We start from the raw sequence: 25,198 nt of genomic DNA on the forward strand, positions 1-25,198 counted from the left end.
TGTAGGTAAGTAAACATATTAGAGTGGCAACAAATGCAAACTTACATTTTCATAATGTGATGGCAATTTGTTACACTTATCTCTGCTATATTATATTAAAAAAATTATTGCCTATTTCTGTTATAAAAATTCAAAAAGCACATTCTCAAGGGTAGCAAATAAAATTTTTCAGAACTTTTAAAATCTCATTTTATCCTCCTTATGTGCATGGGAACATCAAAATAACATTCCCAAGTGTAGACTACAGCAATGGTAATGATCATACAGCAACCCAGAGTAATATCCATTGAAGAAGAGGATATTATCAAGTTTTAAAGGATTTATTAAAAAAAAAATTAAATTTTTATTTTAAATGTCAGTTATATTTTCAACAACCCAGATCTTGTTAAATATTTTATTTCACATTTTGACTTTATGGAAAAATACTGAAAACACTTACCAGGAAGGAGTGCCTGCCTTGGCAATCGTTCACAGACTCATGGAATGATTTGGGTCAGAAGGCCCCAAAGGTCAGTTAGTTTCACCCCCCCACCAAGGGCAGGGACACCTTCCAATAGACCAGACTGCTCAAAAACCCCATCCAACCTGGTCTGGAACACTTCAAGGGACAGGGCATCCACAGCTTCTCTTGTCAATCTGTTTCAGTGCCTCACCACCCTCATAGTAAAGAATTTCTTCCAAATATCTAAACTAAACCTTCTCTCTTTCAGTTTAAAGCCACTGCCCCCTGTTCCTGACACTATCTGCCCATATAAAAATTCCCTCTCCTTTTTATAAGCCCTCTTTAAGTACTGGAAGAATAATGTGGTCTACCTGAAGCCGCCTCTTCTCCCTGATGAACGACCCCAGCTCTCTCAGCCTGTCTTCACAGGAAAAGTGCTCCATCCCTCTAATTGTCTTGGTGACCTCCTCTGGATTCACTCCAACAGGTCCATGTCCCTCCTGTGCTGGGGACCACAGAGCTGGATGCAGCACTCAAAGAGATGTTGCACCAGAGCAGCGTAGAGGGGGAGAATCACCTGCCTCGACCTGCTGGCCACTCCTCTTTTGATGCAGCCCAGGACACAACTGGCCTTCTGGGCTGTGAGCACACACAGTTGTGTCCAGATTTTCTTCCACAAGAACCCCCAAGTTGTTCTCGACAGGGCTGCTCTCAGTGACTTCTCCCAGTCTGTACTCATGTCTGGGATTCACCAAACCCAGATGTAGCACCTTGCGCTTGGACTTGTTGAACTTCATGAGGTGCTCGTGTGCCCACTGCTCAAGCTTGGCCAGGTCCCCCTGGATGACATCCCTTCCTTCTGTTGTGTCAACTGCACCGTGCAGCTTCCTGTTGTCTGCAAACTTGCCGAGGGTGCACTTGATCTCACTGCCTGTGTCACTGATGAAGATACTGAAGAGCATCAGCCCCCAGACAGAGCCAGCCCTGAGGGACACCACTCATGACCTTCCTCTACCCAGACACAGAGCCACAGACCAAATGTTCTGGCTGCACCCATCCAGCCAACTCTTATCCACTCAACAGCCCATCCATGGTCTTTCCAGTCTGGAGATAAGGATGTCATGTGGGACAGTATCAAAGGCCTTACAGAAGTCTAGATAGATGACATCTGTCGGTCTTCCCTTTTCAGCCATTGCCATCACTCACCACAGAAGGCCACCAGATTGGTCAGGCACCATTTGCCCTTAGTAAACTGTGCTGGCTGCCTCAGATCATCTCCTTGTCTTTTATGTGCCTTAGCACATCTTCTAGGAGGATCTGCTCCATGATCTTCCCAGGCACAGAGGGGAGGCTCACCAGTCTGTAGCTGATGGATCATCCTTTCTCCCCTTTTAAAAAACAGGAGCAACGTTTCTTTTTTTCCAGTCGCTGAGGCCTTTGCCTGACTGCCATGACTTTTAAAAATATGATGGAGAAGGGCATGGCAACATCAGCCAATTCCCTGGGGACCCTGGGATGCCCATCACCAGGTCCAACAGATTTGTGGTTAATCAGCTTCAACAAGCCATCCTCAACCTGCTCTTTGCTTACAGTGGGAGGGAATTCACTCCCTGTACGCTTGCCCAGAAAATGAGGAATTTGAGAGAAGTGGGAAGTCTAGCTGATCAGGAACAAACTGTCTGCAATTGAATCCCAATATTGAGCCCATAGCCCCTGTGATGCCAAGTATCACAGCACTCGTAACCTGAATTCAGGGAGCGTACTCCCTCATGGATGGCAACCCTAGATATATTTTTATGTTATATATATAACATATATAACAATAATATATATTTTTATGATTCCCAGTGGTAAAAGGTATTTTTGACCTTAGTCTGAATAGTTAAACAAGTTGAGCCAAAAAGGGGGAACTCTGAAGAGTATATTTGATTCTATTCAGGCACGTACAGGCATGTTTTTGGCAAAATATTAAAAGCACATACAAAGGATAAGTTATTGCAAGTTAATAGCATGGAGAGTTTGCAGATTTATTTGGAGTCCTCACTTTGTGCTTCGCTTTCTCCAGTGATCTTGTTTCTTGCCAAGTCCCTGTAGGCATCCCCCATTACCCGCTCTCTAGGTGGTCCAAGATCTTCCAGCTGTTTTCTCTGTCTGGTTTCTAGTTCCTCCAACCTCTTGCGAAGCAGGGAAAGCTCCCTTTGATGCTGCTCCTCCTTGGGAAAAAAAAAAAAAAAAAAGGCTCTATTACATTTTGCACACCTACAGGGTATCAAAATGAGCAATAATTTATTTCTTTAATGAGAATAAAAACAGTGAAATCCAAAATATCCTTATTTGTTAAATTTTACTCAGCAGTGTTTTGTGGATATTGTTCTGACATTCATGACGAACAGCATCAGCAAGAAGTACAGGTGCAACTGTTCCTCCTCTCAGATGAAAGAGCACACAAACCTGAGGTCTCAGTAACCAAGAATCCGTGAAGTCAACCTGGTCCGTCTCAGCCAGAGAGATTTTCACTCTCAGAAGCTCAGCATAAGACTTTTAAACCACACAAGAAATCAAAAGGAGCAATACTGTTTCCTAATAATGAAACCATGGTGTGAGAATAACACTTTCTCAGAAGAAGCCACTTAACCCTCTCAGAAGGGCAAAATACGGAGAAATGGGTTAAAACTGCCTGTTTGTTACATTCTGTAACACATCCTTTGTCTTTCAAGCACTCCTTCCTATTGTGAGGAAGGGAACATCTCTAGATATCTCAAAGTTTCCTTCTGTTCAAAGGTAAAATACTCCTTCCTTAAGACTAAGGTCTGTAAAGAAGGACTGTTCCAGTACCCTCTTTTGTTGTACTATTTTCACAGCTTGTAATATATCACCACCTGAAGAAGAGGGAAGGACACTTCAGACCCGGGAGGCAGGGCAGACGATGATGGCATTATCCCAAGTGGATTGAGTGGCGGTATGTTAGGGTTCAGAATTATACTCCGGAATTCATTGTGCCGACGTTGCAGGTCCTTTAGTCTCTTCTGGAGGCGTGTGTATTCCTCAGAGGAAACATTCTGCCTAGGAAATGAGAGATTTATTGCTCCAAATCTTTGTTATCCCAACGCAGCAGCACACTTCTCCACGAGCGCTCTGTTGTTTACTATCCCTTCTTTACTAGCTATCCCAATATACCAGAGCAACTGGAAGGTACTGCATGTCTGTCTAAACATCCGTCTACACATTAAGTTATCTGTTGTATTATATAGATTAGAATTTATGTAGAATAAACCAAGCTTTTAATACCATTCACAGAAGTGAACCACGGGAGCCACATTAAATTAATTATTCAAATCCAGCCCTCCATAGGGGCTCAATGAAGAGAAAAAAACAGGACTTTATCTTTTAAAGAGGATGCTAAGTCTGTCCCGCTTGCAATTCTGAAGTCTTTTTCACTTCCTTCTTCGAAAAGATTCCTGCAACTGTGTCTACCAGGTATTTTTCCTCTCTTTCGTCCCAAAGACACAGCCCTGCAGTTGTCTTACAAGCTCTCAGCTGCCCATCCTAAACAGAATCTATCCAAACAATTATAGTACTAAAAAGGTCATTAAACTGGACTCTGGTTACTAAAGTAGGTGACATGTCTTCAAAACCACTTCAATTTGTAAGTCAGATTTTGGGAATATATAATTTTTCAAGCTAAGAAAAAAGCAAAGTTAGTTACCTAATTAACATCTGATTTTGCTTTTCTAGTTCTTCCATCTTGGCTTCCAAAAGTTCTATTTTTTCACGCATCCTCCTTTGTTTATTGTCATTGAGAGTCTTTCTCTGTCAAACAGACATTTCAAACAGCTAAGTAATACCTTCATAGATTAAATCCTGTAAAAATTAAATCTACAGTTTACATGGTTTCAAGCTGTGACACTTTATAGGATTTTCCTTCCTTAAGAAGAGGAACTGTGTTGTTTGAAGGTGCTTGGACTACCATGATGGGAAACAAATGCAACCTGCAACTGAAGGATGCAGAGCTGCTGGTGACTCCTTGGTTAGTGACCAATAGTACTAACAAACACCAACTGTATTTGAGAATTACAAAGTTCATTCTTTAAATGACCATGTATAAATAAGTATAAACATGACCAAGAAAGTATGCTTCCTTCTTTTAATTTTTTTTTTGCTCATGTTGACCTTAACTTTTTACAGCCATAAAAGCTACTAGTAGGTTTTATAACCTGTATATGTTCAATGTATGACACTGCTAATTAATCCTGAGCTTTTATAAACAATCTGTCTTTCCTTTAAAATTATTTGAAAAAAAGCAAGTTTAGAAGAGATAAAATTTTAATATTCCATCAACGAAAAGTAGAACATCATTTGCCTAGCATCTGAAACATCATCCTCCCTAGTCAAGGGGTCCACCTCTTAAATAACCATAAATACACACATGTGTGTGTAAAGAAAGCCTCACAATATCTTTGATGGCATTATAAGAAAGTTGTTGGCTGTAGTATAGTTTTACATGCCACTTCAACCTATCTCTATGCTGGTCTCAAAGAACCCAATATATTTAGTTATTACATTAAGTAGACTGCAAATTAACACTGAAACAATTCTTGCTGGCCAACTTAAAGCTGAAATTTTCATAAGCTGGATCATTCATAAAGGAAGAGACAACATGCCTTTTTCTGAGCAACAGCAGCTCGACACAGCTTGTTCCTCAGTTGGTTGTATTTCTCTTCGTAGTCTGTGATGCACTGAGTAAGCATACGCTTCTCCTGTAGCCATTCCATACGATGGCATTCTAAAGTCCTTTGAAAAAATCAGGTTAAAAGATTAGGAGGTTATACAAACAAAGCAGTGCGGTCAGGTTATGCCATAAGACGCTTAAAATAGATGCATCTTTTCACAACTCGTACCTTTATATACTTGAAGGATCTGATTTAAATTTGATTATGCTAACAATCTAATTGTGACTAACAACATTTGAACCTGTGCATTAACATTATCCTAGGTTTTGTTCAGCCACAAGGCACATTTTGAAAAGTGATTCTAATAAGCTAGCTAATTGTTGGCACGCTACCAAACCACCCACAGAAAATTCCTAAATTCAGGTCAAACAATCACACTGGAACGCAAAAGTAGATACCTATGCCAAACATCAGCTGCCAGAAGAGTTGACAACTACCTCCTCAGTTTGGGAGAACAGGGTGCTGCCCTATGGAGTCTCCTGTGTCTTTGTAAAGACTTGACTAGTGTGTGCTCCCGACCAGAACACCAGCTCGACTGGAAGCTCCCACCAATACGGTTTCTAGACAACATTCCAGCTGAACACACACCACCAATGGCATGTTATCTGTTTAGATCTCTGCATGGTTAAAACATAGTAAAATTACGCTGTGTTCTCTAGTAGTGGATAGGAAAGGAGCCAGTTTCTCTCTGCTGCCTTGTTTGTTTGGGCTATCTGCATTGTGAGTCAAAGCAGGCAAGAACTATCTGCATATTTAATTACATTACTGTTAAAGAATAAAATCAAATGTTGAGATTCTACGCAGCAGTTTTTAAGAAGGCAAAGGCTTGGTATCAGTGCATCCATACCACTCTAGTCCTGAGTTGATGCAATTTTCCTACAGGGACTGAATGAATCTCCATAAATTTCTCATCAAATGACCTTTCCCTTCCCCACAGTAGAAATATTAGGCATCACCCACTCATGTTGAAAAGGAGATCCTGGCCCCCATGGTAACTATCACAGCTCTTTTAATAGAGCCACTGTGGCCTGTACTAACTGATGACTGTAAGGTGCTAGTTCCCAGGAACCAAAGCACTTTTGACAAGCAGTGCTTAGCAGTACAATGATTTCAGTTGAGGCAGTGGTTAAAAATGCCATGAGTTGGACATGGGGTTTTTTGGGGTGTTTTTTGGGGTGGTTTTTTTGGTTGGTTGGTTTTTTAAATGCCACTAACATTGTTTTTGAAGTGCTTAACAAGTGTCTGTTTGAGCTCATCTCTGATCTGTATCAGTCTCATAGTTTGCCTTCAGTTCTTTTTCTCATTTCACAAGCATAAGACTGACACAGCCAGGCACACAGCTGCTTTGCCTACTTATGCTCAATGCTCAACTGGCACTATTTTGTTTGTCTGAACTTTTTATCTTATGCTTTCTTATCTTTAGGTCCCTATTTCACTTCCTCTTGCTTTGGTGTAACTTAACTCTTGGAGTTCAAGCTCATAAGAATTACCAAACTGAGGAAGGATGTGCTATCACCCAAGAATTCATAAGAAGGATGGAAACATGTCCCAAGGCTCCCACAGTAGCAATGGGACAGACCTGCAGGGCTCACATCATGTATGCAGGGCTCACACGTAGGCCACAAAGCTTCATTTCTGCAGCATCAGCCTTGGTGTGTCTCCTGTTACCTACAAACTTGTACGATGATCTCTGAGAACTGACAAGTTCCTTCCATTGCCTTCCCAGGAAAACCTAGTCCTGACGGGTCTGTGGTCCAAAACTATGTAAATGACAATGGCAGTCCCACTCAGATAACAGCAACAACCTCGGAATGTGAATACCTCCCTAAAGTAAATACATGCAAAGTATTTAACAAGCCACTGACAACTGAACATACTCTCCAGTCCAAATGTTAAACCAAACAATAGTTAAACTAATGACAACAAAGCAATTGCAGTACCAAATCATAGCAAAAGAGATGTTTAAAGGAAAAAAAGCATTGGATTTCTGTGGCCAGGTTTTGGTAGCAGAGGGGCTACAGGAGTGAATTCTGTGAGAAGCTGCTGGAAGCTTCTCCCACATCTGGTAGAGCCAATACCAGTCAGCTCCAGGACAGACCCGCCACTGGCCAAGGCCAGGCCAATCAGGAATTTTAGCAATGCCTCTATAACATTTTTAATATATAAATATAATATTTAAGAAAGAAAAAAAGTTACTGTGCAGATGACAATTCCAGTCAGAGAAGAGTGGAGTGAGAACATGTGAACAACAATGCAGACACCAAGGTCAGTGCAGAAGAGGGGCAGCAGATGCTCCAGGCACCAGAGCTGAGGTTCCCCTGCAGCCCGTGGTGCAGACCATGGTGGAGCAGCTGTGCCCCTGCGGCCCATGGAGGACCATGGACCATGGGAGAGGAGCCCATGCTGGAGCAGGTTTTCCTGATAGGACTTGTGGCTGTGTGGGGGACCCATGCTGGAGCAGCCTGTGCTTGAAGGACTGCACTCCACAGAAAAGTGACCTGCACTGGAACAGTTTGTGAAGAACTGCTGCCTGAGGGAGGGACTCATGCCAGAGATGTCCATCAAGGACTGTCTCCTGTGGGAGGGACCCCATGGGAGCAGGGGAAGGACTCCTCTCCCTGAGCAGTGGCAGAAACAACAACTGTAACCCCCATTCCCCACCACTCTGCACTGCTAGCGGGGAAGAGGTAGAACTTGGAAGGAGGGAGAGATGGGGGGTGTTTTTAAGATTTATTTTACTTCTCATTCTCCTGCTCTGATTTTGTCAGTAATAAATTTAATTAATATCCCCACTTTGAGTCTGTTTTGCCTGTGATGGTGATCAGTAAGTGATCTCTCTCAGTCCTTATCTCAACTCACGAACCCTTCGTTATATTTTCTCTCCTCTCTCCAGTTGCAGAGGAGAGTGAGAGCAACTTTAGTGGGTACCTGACATCCAGCCACGGTCAACCCACTACACCATTTCAGGCTGACAAATTAATCTTTAAATTCAAGGAAAGTGTTTATTGCTATATGGAATCTGCTGAACAAATTTCAGCTCCCTTCAGCATTTATTATCATATTTTGATGGTATGTCGTCAAGCTTGTGCAAAAAAGAAAGTGATTATTTTTAATGTTGATGAGGGGAACTAGAAGATATCCAATAAGCTTTTATTTACCTCATATCAGCTAAAAATATCTAGTGGGAGTTGAAAAGAAGTATATACATGTGTATACTGACTGGGTCCCCGAAACATTATCAAAGCATAATACAATGCTTGAATGCTTTTTTCACCCTCACTGCTTAAACACTCTGAAAAGAATCGTGTCTGAAACTCTAGATCCACTTATTGAAGTTTGACATTCACTTCAGTATAAGTAGAATTTCATTTTATACAAGCAGTTTATCTCCACTAGTCAATAATATATTTTAATAGACATGAATGGAAACAAACTCGTATTTTTGAAGTTACCATGAGCAAAGTTTTCATTCATACTGTACAACAGAACATACAGCCATTTTTTACAACTGTCCAATATTTCCTGTTCATTTTCACTTTCTGACTTTACTTAACTATGCATTGTAAATTCTGGATAATCTACATGATAGGAAGACAAGCAACATAAAAAATAAAGCCAAAAGAAAAAAATTACTTCTCTCTTTCCAGTTGAGCTTTCTCTGCCAGTTGACATTCTTGTTTCAATCTTTCTATTCTTTCCTTCAACTTCTCATTAGACTCCAGCAAATCCTTTTCTGATTGAGAAAGTGAGGCAAGCTGGAGTTGCATGTCGTGGATTTGCTACCAAAAAAAAAAAAAAGAATTTGTTTCCATTTGAGAAGGTATGCAAATAACTGACAATTCATTTTGAGATACTGAGACAATGCAAATGGAAACAGCAACTGGCTTTAGCTTTAGCTTTTCATTAGCCTATTTCACTTGTCCCTTTTCTCCTTGCTCAACAGTTTCTCCAGAAGCTTTACAGTAAAGAACTACAGACAGAGAAGGATTTCTATTGTAGTTAAAATGAGAAAGTGAGGCAGGACTCTTTGGTCATTGACATGACCCCCAGAACTTCAGAAATTCAACATTAAGCCCCAGGGCAGAACAGAACTAGAGGACCACACAACATTTAGTAGCAGAGTTGTGGAGCTACCCAGGCTCTCATAACACACAGTGTGTTACAACCAGCAGTGACTTGTACCAACCAGTTCACAAAAGTAGGGAAGCACAGAGCCTGAAAAATCCAACCTCTGCAGTCAGGATATAAAAGTTATTTCCCTTTCCTTTTCCTCCCCACATGGAAACTTAGATACTCCCATTTCCGATTTCTGAAGGAAAAAACCAGTTGCCTTGAACTTCAAGTGCACACAGCTTGCAGAGTACTTTGATGCACAGCTATTGTTACCTACTAAATAATATCACGGGTGAGCAGGAGTTAAAAAAATCAGGTTTTATTTTCAATACTGTCATCAATTGACTCTGCAATAGAAATATACCTCTTTACACTAGTTTGTTCATTTATGAAACATCTGTTAAGCACTTGAAGAACCTCAGATGAGAGATGCAGTGTAAATGCGAAGCATTACCTAGAAACACTTTAAAAGTCTCCATGGAAACTGAATCTCCAGTTAAATAGTGCATAACCGTATTCAATATACCAGTTCATAAACATTCAGCTTTGAAATGCCTGGTACCCACAAAACATGAAGCAAAAAGCTGTAATTCATTTATAAAGGTCCAGGAAAACATAACTGATTTCTGAACACTTCTCCTTTTAAATATCCACAGTATGCATTTTGTTCCTCAAAAATTCAATCTAGTCTTCAAACACGGTGACATGGTAACTACAGGAAAGAATGTACTTCTCTATAAGACATTACAATGCAATAAAACCTTACCCGTTTCTGATCAGCACTTTCACGTTTCCATTCTTCCAGTTCTTTCCTCTGCATAGTTTGCTGCTGAATTTTCAATCTAAAATTGTGTAAGATAACCTTATTTTTATCTAATCAAAATACAGATGTTATAAATCAGTCTGACAAATAAATAGCATTATTTGAGAGGCTGATAAATGTTTAACTAAACAATGATTAAAAATATGTTTTTATCAACTATTAGAATTCACATAGGAGTAAAATACATTGATCTGGTTGCTTTTGGAGTATGTCTTTTGTCATTCTATCATACTGACCTTCATACAAAACTATAGTAGCCCACGTTAACTCACAACCATAATAATCAACTCAAAGAGACACCATATTAGGGTCCCAGCTTGCCAGTTGCTGATATGATGCCTTTGTGGAAAGAGAAATGGTTTATGCTAACACTGGGGCTATGCCAGCAGCCAGCATGGAACCAGCTTTAACAAATGTGTGTTGCAAAGTTATGACTTAAAAATTTTCATTGAAATTGTATAATATTTAAAGGTTTGGGTGAAAAATTTTATTTTTTTAAACAGTTCATTTTTAATTCGGCTCTCTTTTTTACATAACACAAAAGTTAATTTTGTTTAATCTACTATAACGAACATTTCATAATGAAGATCTCTGTGTCTATGAATAGTAGACTTTGATACTGCCTACTGTAAAGAAATTAAGGGGGGGAAATGAGAAATTGGTGCTAAGATTAGAAAAGCCACACTACCTCAAACGCTGAAGTTCCTTTTTGCTAGATTCTTCTGCCATCTGTGCAGCACGTAGTTTCTCTTCATACTGATCCTTTTCAGACTGTCTCCAAGTATCTTGTTCCAGTTTCATCTTCTCTAGATGAGCTAATCTGTTCTCGAGTTCTAACCTACGATGTTATTCAACATGCACACAAGAATCATTACAAAATGCCAGAAGTGTTTACTTGTTAAGAGTGACATTTTTAAAAGTAACTCAAAACACTCCTCTTTTAGAAGTTGAGAAGTAAAGCAACAAACATACTTTTCATTCTGTAAGGTTGCAATATTGTCAAAACCTTCCTCTTTGGCAGCTTGCACTTTACGAATTAGCTCCCGATCCTTTTCTACTAAAAGCACTTTATGACGTTTAACAGCTGCCTTAAGAATTTCCTTGTCGGACAGCAATCCTGCATTATACATTAAAAAAAGTTAAAATGTCATTACTGATAACAAGCTGATGAAATCCAGTATTCAAATAACTTTATAAATTCATAAAAGGGAGCTAGAAATCACAATGCACAAGATAGAATGAACAGGGAAGGGGGAAAAAACAAAACACAAGAAAACCAGAAGAGATGTGGATTTTCTTACTATGACAGCAACATTTCAAAACTTTTAAAAAGTAACCTTTATCCTGGAATCTCTGTCTACGAGAGTTTATTATTTGCATATACAAAAGTAATTAAACATTTGATATTATTATAGCTTTAAACTCTAGAGCAATTTATACTAAGCAGTTGTGTCTGGATTTAAAAAAAGAAGTGTTCCACAATATGAAAAGGTCAAGCAAGAAGTTTTTCTTTTTCTGGAAAAATTTACAGTAAACAGTAACTGGGTACCAGTGAAACCATAGTAACCAGGCTACAACAAATTTCACATTTTAATCCATTTATACTACCAAATTAAGCAATTCTGAAACTATGACTCTATAGGCAGGGACAAATGATCCAAATTAAAATCTTGTGACTGAGACACCTGTGTTCACTGGCAAATAGGCCAACTTGCTCTGACAATGACACCTGGTTATTTAACTAATTCAATGATGCAAATTGAATTTCACAGCAACTTCAGGCTAACTTAAAACTTGTCTGTATTTAGTTTCGTATTTCCTAGGGCCCAACATTTTTAGTTTGCAATACACTGTAAGAGCATTGTCAATACAGAAAACACCACTTTCTCACAGTTGCTCTTAGTGAGCTTAATATTAAAGCAAGTAAACAGAAACAAGTATTTCAGGAAGACAAAGGTACTGTTTTGGGGTAATGGCAAATCAGTGAGGACAGTTCTCTTTAAAGCTGTGTAGTGATTTAAATCATCAACACACAATGGGTTCTAGAAAGTTTTGGCCTTTTCACTCTAGAAAACTATTTGAAGTTGCCAACATGCTCAGCTTCATCAGGTAGCTTCAAATGTTGCCTATTTCCTTCAAGGAATGAGCTGGAAATCACATTTTGTTTCACATGGCAGCCTTACCGAATTGGTATCAATTCCATGGACACAGAATCAAAAACCAAAACAACCACTAAAGACCTATGGCACTTAAAGTTTCAAGCTGAGTGTGAAAGACTCTAGAATTTAGCAATAATAGAAACAAATGACCACATGAAGCACGTGTTTTAAAACAGATTATATTCAAATTGTAACACAAAATCACTAATTTACATAAACACAAAATTGTTCTGTAACTGTTTTAAACTTCACAGAGCAAGTGAAACCACACAGCTACTTCAGATACAAAATGACTTGTCAGATCTATGACCTGGACCAGAAGAAGAAGGTGAAGGCTGCTGGGGAGTTTTCAGAGGAAAAATAATTGTATTATTGTATCTAGAAGCTACAAAAGAAATAGTAAAAAAATAATGTCACACTTTACCATCCATTTCACTTTGAATCCTGTTTTTCTCCCTTTCTACCTCACCCTTTGTTCTTGCTGCCTCCAGTTTGACATTTGTTAATTCCAATTTATGTGAATGTTTAAGTTCTTCTACCTATGAATTAGAAAAAAAACCACCAAATCAACTATAATAAATTTATATATATTTACTTCACTTCTGACTAAAGATTCCTCAGAGTCAAGTTAAAATAAAATTAAATTTCATCTCCATAAGTAAAACAAAACAGTGATATCCAAAGCCCAATTACCAAATGCTCCCCCAAGTAATTTCAATTTGGTGACTATTTACAGTCCCCCCCCAACCTCCTGCAGTGCTGCACTACTTTCTCAAAATCCAGGTCTTCATAGTTTTCAAGTGCATTTTAAATCACTTCTCTACAGACACATCAGATGGCCTCATAAAAGCAGGAGCTTTAAGAACATCAAATCAAAGAAAATTACTGCTTGCATAGAAACTTTCTATAGTTTAGGCATTTGTATGCAGTAATTACATGGTCAATGAGAATTAAATATCTAGAGGAAAGGACTTATAATGAAAATCCATTCACAATGACAATTGTAATTACAACCTGCTAGCATATACAAGTGGCAAAAGGCTAAGAATGACACAGTACCTTATTAAGTAACTACACGGTGGATTTGGTTGCTTAAATACTAAGTTGAGAACATTTCAGGGCAACTTGCAAAGATTTAAGGTGGCATTTTTAAGGCACAAAATCTGGAAGACAAACGTGCGCACCTGTGCTCAGGAATAAGTTTGAGTGGGTGCAGCAGTGGGTGGAGGTTACTATAGAAATTAGTTTCTACTTTCCTCCCTTCGAGAAACACCACTGAACATTTTATTTTGCCCTCATTCTGGAGGTGAGCAGAGAAGACCAGTTGATACAAAAAGAAAAGACTGTAACAATCTTCTATATATTCTGAGAGACAATTGATTGAAAAATGTTTAACGAGAGTTTTCCCCTCCTATTTAGTATTCATGTGGGATAAGTATGACACATTACATAAAGAGGCTTTAAATAGTGGTATAGCTATAGCCTATTCTCATGGTAAATTAGAACTGTTTTTGTTAATTAAGGACCAAAATTAAATACTTAGCACTCATAAATGTGCACTGTAAAGCCTGTTTTGAATTAAATTTGTGTTTAGAAAAGCAGGATAGCTTTAAGTCAACAGAGAACTTAAAATGACCCAGTATTCAGCCAGATATACAAGCCCAAAGTTAGTGGCTTTACAGTTACTTCAGAACTACCTAAAGCCTGTCCAGAAAGGTAAGAAAACACAGGGGATTCAATTTGTTACCAGGAACTAACAGATGTGATAAAAAATTATTACCAAGTATTCTCTCCAGAAAGGAAGGAACAAGAGACAGAAAAAAGCTTGTATTTACCCAGGTAACTACTTCAGTAGGTCTAGTATCCTGACTCAAATTTACACAGAGTAATGTCAGTATTCTACAACACTTGAAGGCCAAAAGGTTTACTAGTGTTTTTACTTTCCTTGTTTATTCAAACAATCGCATATAAAATTGCATAAAGGATCTGTCTCTTACGATGTGTAACTGAGGAGTCACTGCAACCAGATAAAACCCTCCATGGGGCATCCACACTAACCAAATTATACTGACATATTAAACAGAGATGTCAGGTTTTTTAAGCAGTTTCAGGTTTTCCCTAAACTCGAAGCCTTCTGATCTTTTTTTCCAAAGTACTTTTTTAGAAATTTCACTAAAAAAAAAAAAAAAAAAAAAAAAGAGGAAAAAGAAAAGCATACAATCATAGAACTAAACCTCCAAGGTCTGATGTCAACCCAACAACTAATTTACTCAGATGCGCTGTAACACAACAGTCTACTTAAAATGGTCTGATGCAATTCTGTACTGAAATGTTTCTGTACAAGCTAAGCTGGCACTAGCTCAACAAAAAGGCTGTGCCTAGATCTCCACAAGTAATTCCAATGCTTGCTTCCTGTAGCTAATATAGCACATTCAGAGAATACTTTTTAAGATCTCCAGAAGCCATAGCTCCATTAAAAAGAAAAGTGTGGGGGGGAATTCAATTTAAAGCTCTAACGGCTGGCTGTTTTCATGAGCACTAAAAACATGAAAATAAAGACATCTCTTCAAGTCCTGTTCTGTTTAGGAAAAGTAGGAAAAGGACCTAGAAAATGAAATAAAAAGAGCATAACCTTAATCTTTAGAGATAGTTTTATGTATGATGTTTCTCCTGTAAAGTCACACATTCTGTATCTTCCAACTGAAATTTGGGGGAAAATTCCAAACCTATTCTAAGTCACAGCAGAAGACATTTTTACTTTATTCTTAGTGTAAAATATAAATGGAAAAACTTAAACATAACAGGATATGAAAAAATTATTTCAGATACCATAAAAGTACTTACTTTAGCAGCTAAGGAATTGACTTCTCGTTCACATTTGTGAAGTTTGCTAGTTAAGACAATGTTCTGCTCATTACTCATCTGCAGTTCTTTCTCAATTCGATCAACTTGCAGTTCAGCAGACTTCTTTTCTGCCTTGAATGAAGGAGGTATTTGTAAGATTTTTGGAGGTAGGCTTAGAGCACTGATAATAGTAAAAAGGAAGATGAACCATCTGTCTGTGTGCTGCAACTGTGTGAGAAATCTAGAGGAAAAGACTCGCTATCAAGAGAGATAGCAAGAACTGACAGGAGGACTGAGGACCACAGATGAGGAATACAGTGGAATCCTGGGAAGTGTACAACAGGCTGGCAATAACAAAGTTTCTTTAAGGGAGAGCAACAGCCAAGAGCTCAGTAATTGCAGTAACGTGTTGGAGAAAGAAGAGGCACAGGCAAACAAGACAACAGATGAGGAAAGGATTAAAGAAATAGAAGAGCATCATGTAACATTTTGGAAAAGAATACAAAATTTACTGTAGAAGATTATTAACATATTGCCATTGGTTTCTAACTTCAGCCAAGTGGCAAGTGCTGACATGATCATCTTACTGACTGCAAATGTGGATATCACTTGCATGTTTAGAAAGGAGATGATTCAACAGAATCTCTCAGTTGAGATTTCCAAAGTTGAACTGGTAGTACATGACTCCACCTTTCCAAAGGTGAGCTGGTAGTACCTGACTCCCAATGCTCCCAATATATTTATAATTTGATCTTAAATCTGAAATGTACAAATTCAAATTATGGAGTCAATGGCAAAATGTTCTATGACTTCAGTGACAATTCTATCAGGCCAATTGTTATTCTCACTACATTCTACAAGGGAGTAAAATAATAATAAAGAAGAACTCTTACCTCTAGACACCGCATTGTAGCCTGCATCTCAGCTAACTGTCGTGCTTGTACTCTTTGAACATTTTCTGCTTGCACACCACAATTGTGCTTTTCTGCTCTTAGTTCTTCTACTTCTGCTTCTAAGGCTTTTAATTTCTGACACAGTTGTGCCTTTTCTCTAGAGAGTGCCTCCACACGTTTATTGTCCTTCGTGGGATCAACACTAAGCAGCCGATTATGGAGTTCTTCTTTATCTTTATCCAGTCTTGCAATCTGAGAGTTGTTATCAGAAAAATAAAGCTTTTACACTGGTTAAGTGTCAGGTAGCAACAAGTACAGCAGTGGACAATTCAAAAAGGAGCAGCAGTGGGCATTTGAAATATTAAGAAATTACATTAGTGTTTGTTTTCTTGCTTAGAGTAGGAAAATAAAGCAAGACCCTCTGACTGCCTGTAACTAGTGGGGTCTTTTTGAGATCATTAGAGAGTCCAATGTGGATTGATGTCCTCATTAGGGAACTGGATGATAGGATGGAGTCACTTTCAGCAAGCTTGTGTGCGACACCAAACTGGGGGAAATGGTCCACACACTGGAAGGCAGAACTTGCTATTCAGAGGAATCTGGACAGGCTAAAGGAATGGAATGGACCAGTCTCTTCAACAAGAAGAGCAAGTCATGCACCTGAGATGGAGTAACCCAGTGCAACTACACAGATTGGGTCCAGCTGTCTAGGAAGCATCTCCATTGAAAAGGATCTGGGAGTCCTAGTGGACAACAAGCTGAACATTAGTCATCAGAGTACTCTTGCAGCAAAGATGACCGATTGAATCCTGGCAGATTGGCAGAAGGATAGCTAGCAGATTCAGGGAAGTGATTCTTTGTCTCCCTCCCAGTACTGGTAAGATTGCATCTCGAGTTAGCATCAACTACATGAAGAAAGTGACAAACTGAATCAAATCCAAGATGTGCTAAGATGGTCAGGTGTTAGGGAACATGACATATAAGGATAGGCTAAGAGAACTATGCCTCTTCAGCTTGGAGAAGAGAAGGAGATGCATGGTGACAGAAAGAGAGGCAACAGGCACAGGTTGGAACACATGAAATGCCAATTTGGTATTGTCAAAAAAGTTCACCATGAAGATGGTTAAATACTGAAATACTTTGGCCAGAAAAATTGTGAAATCTCCATCCTTGCAGATGTTCAAGACTTGACTGGACATGTCCCTGAGCAACTTTTCCACTACATTTCAATATTTTAAGCAGGATTGTGGACTAGAAAGAGGTCTATTCCAACTTATATTATGATCCCATCATTTTATAACTACAACAGAACTCAAATCTGCTAATAACTCAAGACAGGCAACATGACTGGGCCCTGTCAGACAATAAAGAAAAAAAAGAATTCTGTTACAAGGTAGTACAAAAGGCACAAACTAATCTGGAGACAGTAACTAACAAACATAAATATAGAGATTGTTGTATTTAAAAATTAGTTACATGGACTGAAAGCAATATTGGGGGCAAAAGAATGAGAAGTAATGAATGTAAGAGGTCTCTCGATATTTGGAGAATAGTCCAAACTCAGATCTGCAACAGTCCCTTTAGAAGTCGCATCAGCATCCTCAAAGCAAAAAAGCCAATTTCTGCAGCAAAAGCCCTCCAAATGCCTTTTATGAGGAGATTCAAAGGCTCATTGCACGATATGCCCAAGCCATCATTTAAGAATGAGGATGTTTTTACAGTCTCTTTGTGCTAAATGACATGGAAGGCTAAAAAGGCTTTGAGAGAAACCAGACCACACTGTGCCCTGGGCTCAAGGTAGTTTCGTTCTGTGTAAGGTGCTAATTAGCTGCAGGACTAGCACAGACTCAACAAGCCCATGAGAGAGGTAGGCTGTAAAGCAGCATGTGGGTTTAGCTCCAGGAAGGACAACTGTTTTGGTTTTAGTGCATTGCATTTGCAAACTTGGATTGAATTTGAAAGTGATGATTGCTTTGATTTGTGTCTGATGTTTGGAATAATACATTCAAATCTGGCATCTTCGAATATATGCTCCCAGACAAATACTTAGATGAATATGCAAATGACATATGCAACACTCATTTACACTGCTGGATATATTTAAAACATAAATATGCTGGCAATTCATTTAGCTAGATACACTTTTGAAAGTCCAATTCTGAAGCAAAATGAATGAATGGTTTATTCAAGAGTTAATACAACTGAAATAAAACTACCACAGTTTTCACTATCCTTTTGATTATCACTCTCATGATCCAAACCTAGGATCACAACGGATACACTGCAAAATGTGCCCTTATCTGCTATCAACAATATCTTCCTGGATTAGTTGTCCCATAAGCAATTTAAAATCTAAACTTGCATCAGTTCCTCAGATAACTTATTAATTTCAAATTCCAACACAAATGCCATTAAAAAAAGCATTAAGCAAACCTACTGGCTGTCATTTACCAGAAGGCAAGCTACTCTTACTTTTAATAGCACAAATGATACTGCAACACGTCACTGAACAAACCTACAGAGGCAGCTTTAGACCAAGTCACAGAAGTATTTTGAGAATCACGAGAATGGAAACAAACACTATGAAATGGTGTCAAACTGACAACTCCTCAAGTACCATCAGTTCCATAACGTTCAAGAAGCTTTGTCACCAGATTCTTTCTATACTACTGTAATGTTCTATGTACCTCAGCCTCATATTTTATTTTCTTCTGTTCTAAAATACGTGCATGTTCTTCCTGTTGGTGTTCAAATTCTGATTTCAGAAAAGTATGTTCGTAACGAAGTTTGTTATACAGTGTTCTGTATTTTTCCACTTCCTAAGTAAGAGGAAAAAAAAAAATCAGATTTACTTCCTTCAAACATCCATGCAATGTTTCTATCATTTCACAAGTTATATTTGATGAACTGAATGCCTCCTTCTCCCTATTCCACAGTTTCAGCCTTCCCTGCCTGGGACAACATTACCAGACAAAGAATTATATACTTGCACCCTTTTCCATTTTAATTTTCTAAGGTTTTATGAACAAGTATTAAGTGGTGATCGCTACTCTAAATGAAATAGAATTTCAATACTTACTGCTTGGATTTTCTACTACTTACATCTTCTAGCTTCTGATAACGTTCTCTCATAGGAGATTCCAATTCCTCCTGTATTTTTGCTTTTAACAGTTCTAATTTTTGAGGAGTCATCACCTTAAAACAGAAAAGTATCACAAATAACTAGTCTTATTTACTTACACTGTGACAGGACAAGTAGCAAGGAAAAAAGTATTTCAAATATGATTTTAGGAATTCTGCTTAATTTTCTATGTGTTTCTAAAGAAATTTCAGCAGTACTTACAGAAGCAAATAGTACTTACAGAATCAAAAAAACATACTAGTGAACTAAAAATATTCTGGGAAGGAAAAAGCAGCATTTAAAATGTCAGTATTTATTGGTAGAAGCAGTACAAATGTCAAGCTGAATTGTCAAGAGATTTATCTCCTTTGAGGAGGAAGTAGGTGAAAGAAAAGTGGTCTCACATAGAAGATAAAGAATTAGCATCTGGAAAAACTTAAACAGTAAGTGAACCAACCCCTAAAAATCAAAATGAGCAATATCAAACCAACTATTTGTAAAACTTATTAGATGTGTGTTCTCCAACAGATACATGGGTACTTGTTTGAATGAAAAAAACATCAGGAAACATTCCCTGCCATAAGCTCCACGCTGTATGGAATTTTGTTAAAATTACTTGGGTATGGTTCATACAGCAAACCAAGAAGCAGTGTTTAATAAAAAGACATTTCATCCACAGTCTGTGACATATTCTAATTTATTCTACTTTTCTTTCACTTATCTGTACCCTGAAGTCCCTGAAAACTTGTTCTAGTTATGGTACTGAGGCACATCCCCTCCATTCATAGTCTGGGATCCCGTGTTTAGATGCTATATTTGTTTCCTAAGAATATGTCCTACATTATTTTAAGGAAACAAGCAGTTACATATAAAGTGTCATCCAAGTTGTCTTAAATATTGAGGGGGTTTTGTTTGGTTTGGGTTTTCTAAGAAACAGAAAGAAAGAAGAAAGCTGTCATAATGAAGAGAAACAAATATCTATTTTTCCAGGCGTAGGCACCTAAGTTACCCTCCAAGGCAGATGATTTTCTCCTTAACAGGAGAGCAAGCATGGAGACTGAGGGTCTTACATAGTACCTAACAACAGGATTTGAAAGATTCAGTTAAACAAGAAAACAATAATTTCAACACACTAAAGAAGAACCATTACTCGTGTTGGGTGAATTTCAAGACATCTGAAATACATCCAATCTGGGTATATACATGTTACACAAACAAAAAAATATGCATGGCCCTATTACAGGATAAAAATAAATATTAAGTCCTTCCAGTAAGTTATCTCACCTGCATCTTCAGTTTTTCCAGCTCTTGTGATTTACTCAGCAATTGCTCTTGATGTTCAGTGACAAGCTGCTGAACTTTGTCATTTGCAGCCTGTTTTTCATCTAATAACTGCTTCACTTCTTCTTGTGATTTGGTATAATCGCCCTGTAATCTGAAATAAAATACACATTTGTTTTCTATGTACCTTCCAAAATTAGATCTTGAAGCTCAAAAACTCACATGCAGAAGCAAACACAGAAATACCAAATAAGAACTAAGCTACAAATATCCTCTTCCTGTAATATACTGAAAAGTTATCCCATATTCACATGCATAAAAAGTATTGCCAAAACATAATCTGCAATGTCTAAAGTTACTTAAGGTATTTTGAATTGTTTATTTTCTAATATGAACAACACTCAAATCTTTCCTTAGATACAGAAATAGCTAACATACAACACATACAAATTAATCCCTTCCAACATTTAGCTTCACATTTTAATAGCTCAGATGAAGAAACTTGTTTAAATTGATGTACCTTTGATGTTCTGCCTTTAAAATTTGATAATTTGCTTTATGGCGTTCACTTCGAATTTTTTCATCTATCAGAAGTTTCAGTAATTCTTCTGGATTATTTGTATCACCATTTCCAACCACAGGAGGAAGGAAGCGGCCCAAACCATCCATTTTATGATGACTGCTCACGATGAGTATGGAGAAGACAAGATTAAAATTAACGTATAACTAATCTAAAACACAATCCACTCTTTCTCCTGACATCTCAGAAGATCAAGACACTTGAACAAACACAAGGACACTTACTTAGATTTCAAGCACATTCACAGTTCAAAGGTTTCACACACTGCATTTGCTTTAAGTACAGGAGAATCCTGGTTTTGCTGTAACTCAGGTTAGAAACCTTTACTGAAAGTGCAACTCTTGCCTGCTCATTCTGCCTTCCCTGAGAAGTAATAGTCCTTTCAGGGCACAGAATAAACTTAAACATCGAGATCATTTGAGTCAATAAGCGCTCCTATCTGACAGATTACATGAAACAGTATTTTTACTTACACTATACACTGAGACTCCAACTATGACGCTAGTAACGTCCTAATTATGCCTTGTTAGTCAGAGTTCAAGCAGAGGCCACAGATATCAGGCACATACAGCTTTTCCTACTACTTATCCAAGTCAAAGTTGTCACATATCCTAACAGGTTGTACTCCTCAATACACCATCCCTTCTGCTGGGAGAAGAACAGATAATTGTCTCTGCTGAATTCCTATCAGGCCCTCTCTGGAGAAGAGTTAAGGTTTCAGGAACAGCCTGGAAGACACCTGCCTGCAGTTCAGTCCTGAAATATATCATTGATACATGTCACTTCCTCATTTTCAGTTTATCTTGTGGTTTCTTGTGACCTTTCCAGAAAGATTTTTGTGAAACGTGACAATATCAGATCGGTGTGAGGAATGCTGCAAATCCACAGTTGCTGAGAAATGAGGAAGTATCCTAATGTACCTCATTAGTGCTTTTTGATGTTAGAAGCAATAGGTATTAATGTGATCATTACTGACACTTCTACAGGATCTGGGGGAGGGAGGACTGCAACTGACTTTAGGGAAGTTACAAAGCCTTGAAACCAACTACTCTGCCATTTTAGCTTTTCCCATAGCAGAGTGAAGCCTAAGAACTCCGGCTGCAGTGTATAAAGTGTAACTTTGTACAAAATAAAACTCAAGCAGAAACAATGTTAAAACTCTGGCATCACTGCAAATACCTCACCTTCTTTACAGGCACAGTTGAATTTTCTACAATTCCACTCTTCAAATCTTTCATGGATCTATATCTTTAACACTTAAAATTTGATTTTATAAACCTCTGAACCCTAAGTAAGATGAAAATCTATTTTTCATGTGGAAAAATAAACATCGTATGTGAGCGCCCATTCCACTAAAAGACACGATAACATCAAGAAAGTCTTATATTTAAAATTTCTTTCATATTTTTCCTTCCTCCACCACTAAGACTGGAAAAGCTCAAAGGAAAATCTACCACTTGAAACACTAGTACAGGCAAAGCAAGACAAGCAACTTTGTATTCTGCTCTACCCAAATTTGCTGAGAGAATAAAAAGGAAGAAATCAGAATAGAGGAAGAAATCAAAATAAAGAACAGTATCCTCCATGACTGTCCTATATGCACAACCAACTTCAAACATTAATAAGTTCTGAAGAACCTTCTAATCAAAAGTCTCTATTTTTCCTTCCTGAATTTTGTTGGTTGTTGAGAACCAAGGACAACAGCCATTTCCAAACTCAATAATATAAAGACATTTTCAATTGTTAAACCAACAGCTTTATGAGGAGAACTAAACAGTGATGCCAAGGACAATAAATCACATGAGAGGACAGAAACCCAAGGCAGCATGTCCCTAAGAATTGCTAAGCATATGAACAGGGTTAACGTGATCACTGTTAAAATAAACAAAAAAATAACAACAAAAATCCCAAACAACAAGTGGGCAATAATACTTTTCTCTGTCTCAAATCATAAGCTAGAGGTACTAAATGTAACTATCAAACTGAGCCAAAGCTCAGAATTAGGAACACAGCATTTAAAGTAAGGTCTGAATCCTGACACTTACTTGAGTAAGAAGTATTTCTGAAGTGATATAACAGATCTAAGGTCAAAGACACTAAAAAAATCCTACATTTTCTGAGGGCAGGTCAGTCAAAAGATAAACAGAAATGCAACCTTTTGTACTCAATTTCAAGCAGGTGAGAGGTACATTTTCTCCTCACTGCTTTTGCTACTATCAAAAAGTGCACAAATTACAAGGCAAGACACACACCTGGCCATGTGTTCATATGCACAAACATTTCATGAAAAAAGGAGAGAAGAGAGGGAGGTAATTGCAGCCTGCAAAATAATGGTTTCACACTGCAAAAACCTAAGCTGTATGTATTTAAGGAAACAAAACTATTCTGGTTTTCAGGGACATCTAGTGGCAAATTTCATGATTCGCATTCCTGGTGACAACTGTGAAAAAGTAGAGATTTCATTACTTCATTAGAGTTCTTTCCTCAAAATCACTGATAGCAACTTGTAACATTTAACCTATTCACATTCTTACAAATTAAAAAAGTTTTTTGGTTTGTTTGCTGGTTTTTTTTTTTCCCCAAATCATAAAATAATTTCTTGCAGTGAACTGTCAATAGTCAATACCATTTGGGTCTACAAATATTGTAAGTAGATCACCAACAAGAATTTCTGCTTTGCTAATGGCTTACAGTACTTGCTCATAGTCACTGAACAGATCTTAAATAATCTTCAAAATTACATAAAACTGCACCCATAATTTTTGAGAAATCCTTTAAATAAACACTAGGTTAAAATTTCTTCCTCTCCTGGAGATCTGTTCAAGTAGAGAACCATAATCAACACCTTTAAAGAAACTAAAATCGTATCATATCTAAACTTAATTCTATACCTACATATTTACCAAATGTTATCACACTACTGAGCTTGTAACAGTTCCCCTGAACTCATATTATGAAACCTTCCTATCATTTTCCATGGGTATACATATAAAGGTATTGGTGGAAAGTCCTGAAACCTCAGAAATGCACACTCTGTAGGTAAAATAGCATACTGATTGTAGAAGAGCTAAGTGGAGTAACTCAATTACATTTCCAAGAATCAACTTTGTTTTGCCTTTCGTCTCAAATTATTTATTTTCATACAGAGAGAAACACTGCTGAATGACCTACTTCACATCTCTCCTCTTTATATCCACACATCATTAAAGGGCTTTTCTTCTTTTATAAGATTTTTCAGTTTTTTTATTTTAACTTTTTGTTTCCTATAAGTTCTTAAAATAGTGAGAATACTTGCATTTAGAGAAAAATATGATGATATCAATATAATTTTATTTCTTTCTATTAAATTTTATGGTATTTTGTTTTACAACAACAAGGTTTCCTTCTCACCTGGCATAACTAAATGACATGACTACAGCATGTATTGCTATTTCACCTGAGTGCCATACACATCTCAGTCATGGCTCTCCTTTCCACACCACAGCCACACTTACATTTATCATGTTTGAACACTGTTCTACAGTTACATGATATAATGAACAGAATTTTGCAACTATTGATGAAAACCTAACAGTATTAGCCTTGCACCATGTTTTGTTCAAGCACTAAAGTTCTTAGTAAAATCTGTGAAAGTCGAAGAGCTGTTTCACACAATGTATGGTCTAATCCCGCTGCCTGCTTTGGTCAGAACCCCAGATCTCTATATATGTCCTTTCTTTTTTTTTTTTGTAATAGAACCAGCCAAGGTCTTGTGAAACAATAAACTATTTGCCTGAAAGAGTGAGACACTCAAAGAAAGCACAGCCTCAGAAAGCTACTTCAAACACCACCCCCTTCTCACCCCTGTTCAAGAGTCTACAATAAGACTAGATAATGAACTCAGGAAAAAATGTAATCCAACACCAGAGCTCACTGTCACCAGGAAGGGGAGGTTCCACTCCTCATTTCTTTATCCCCATTCCTACATTTGTCATTCATCAGACCCTTCCATGAACTGTTTTAACTCAAGAAGCCAACACACTCAAAGAAGGAGACAACACTCAATAGTTTTTCTGTGAGGTCAGTGAGTCACGCGAGCTCATGGAAAAATCCAGCCAGCTACATCATCAGTGAAAGCAGGCAGCTGGTACTGGCCAGGGAAAAGGAACAAAGAGCCCAGTAAACAGACAGGAGGAGGAGCAAGCCCTTCTCTCAGGAGCTGTCACACCACAG

The 25,198-nt window shown here is 38.0% G+C and overlaps 1 protein-coding gene across 6 annotated transcripts in view; it reads right to left on the minus strand.

Moving 5' to 3' along the window:
• The window catches only part of CEP83 (centrosomal protein 83), a 29,926-nt gene that overhangs the window by 2,927 nt on the left and 1,801 nt on the right, over positions 1–25,198 (minus strand). For 3 of the 6 annotated variants that reach the window (XM_050323506.1, XM_050323504.1, XM_050323505.1), the window contains 15 exons: positions 20,927–21,085; positions 20,410–20,560; positions 19,107–19,199; positions 18,692–18,823; positions 16,005–16,256; positions 15,112–15,243; positions 12,692–12,806; positions 11,081–11,225; positions 10,797–10,946; positions 10,052–10,127; positions 8,806–8,951; positions 5,104–5,233; positions 4,149–4,252; positions 3,322–3,505; positions 2,487–2,655 (listed from right to left, as the gene is read on the minus strand). In XM_050323506.1, the coding sequence (XP_050179463.1) occupies positions 2,487–2,655; positions 3,322–3,505; positions 4,149–4,252; positions 5,104–5,233; positions 8,806–8,951; positions 10,052–10,127; positions 10,797–10,946; positions 11,081–11,225; positions 12,692–12,806; positions 15,112–15,243; positions 16,005–16,256; positions 18,692–18,823; positions 19,107–19,199; positions 20,410–20,560; positions 20,927–21,075 (2,128 nt within the window). In that variant the 5' untranslated portion in view covers positions 21,076–21,085. Of the gene's footprint in view, positions 1–67; positions 2,656–3,321; positions 3,506–4,148; positions 4,253–5,103; positions 5,234–8,805; positions 8,952–10,051; positions 10,128–10,796; positions 10,947–11,080; positions 11,226–12,691; positions 12,807–15,111; positions 15,244–16,004; positions 16,257–18,691; positions 18,824–19,106; positions 19,200–20,409; positions 20,561–20,926; positions 21,086–25,198 lie in introns of those variants that run through there. The other 3 variants (XR_007629911.1, XM_050323508.1, XM_050323507.1) reach the window with 3 other exon arrangements.

Source organism: Myiozetetes cayanensis, unplaced genomic scaffold (assembly GCF_022539395.1).
Source record: "Myiozetetes cayanensis isolate MyiCay16 unplaced genomic scaffold, myiCay2020 scf3, whole genome shotgun sequence".
NCBI lineage: Eukaryota > Metazoa > Chordata > Aves > Passeriformes > Tyrannidae > Myiozetetes > Myiozetetes cayanensis.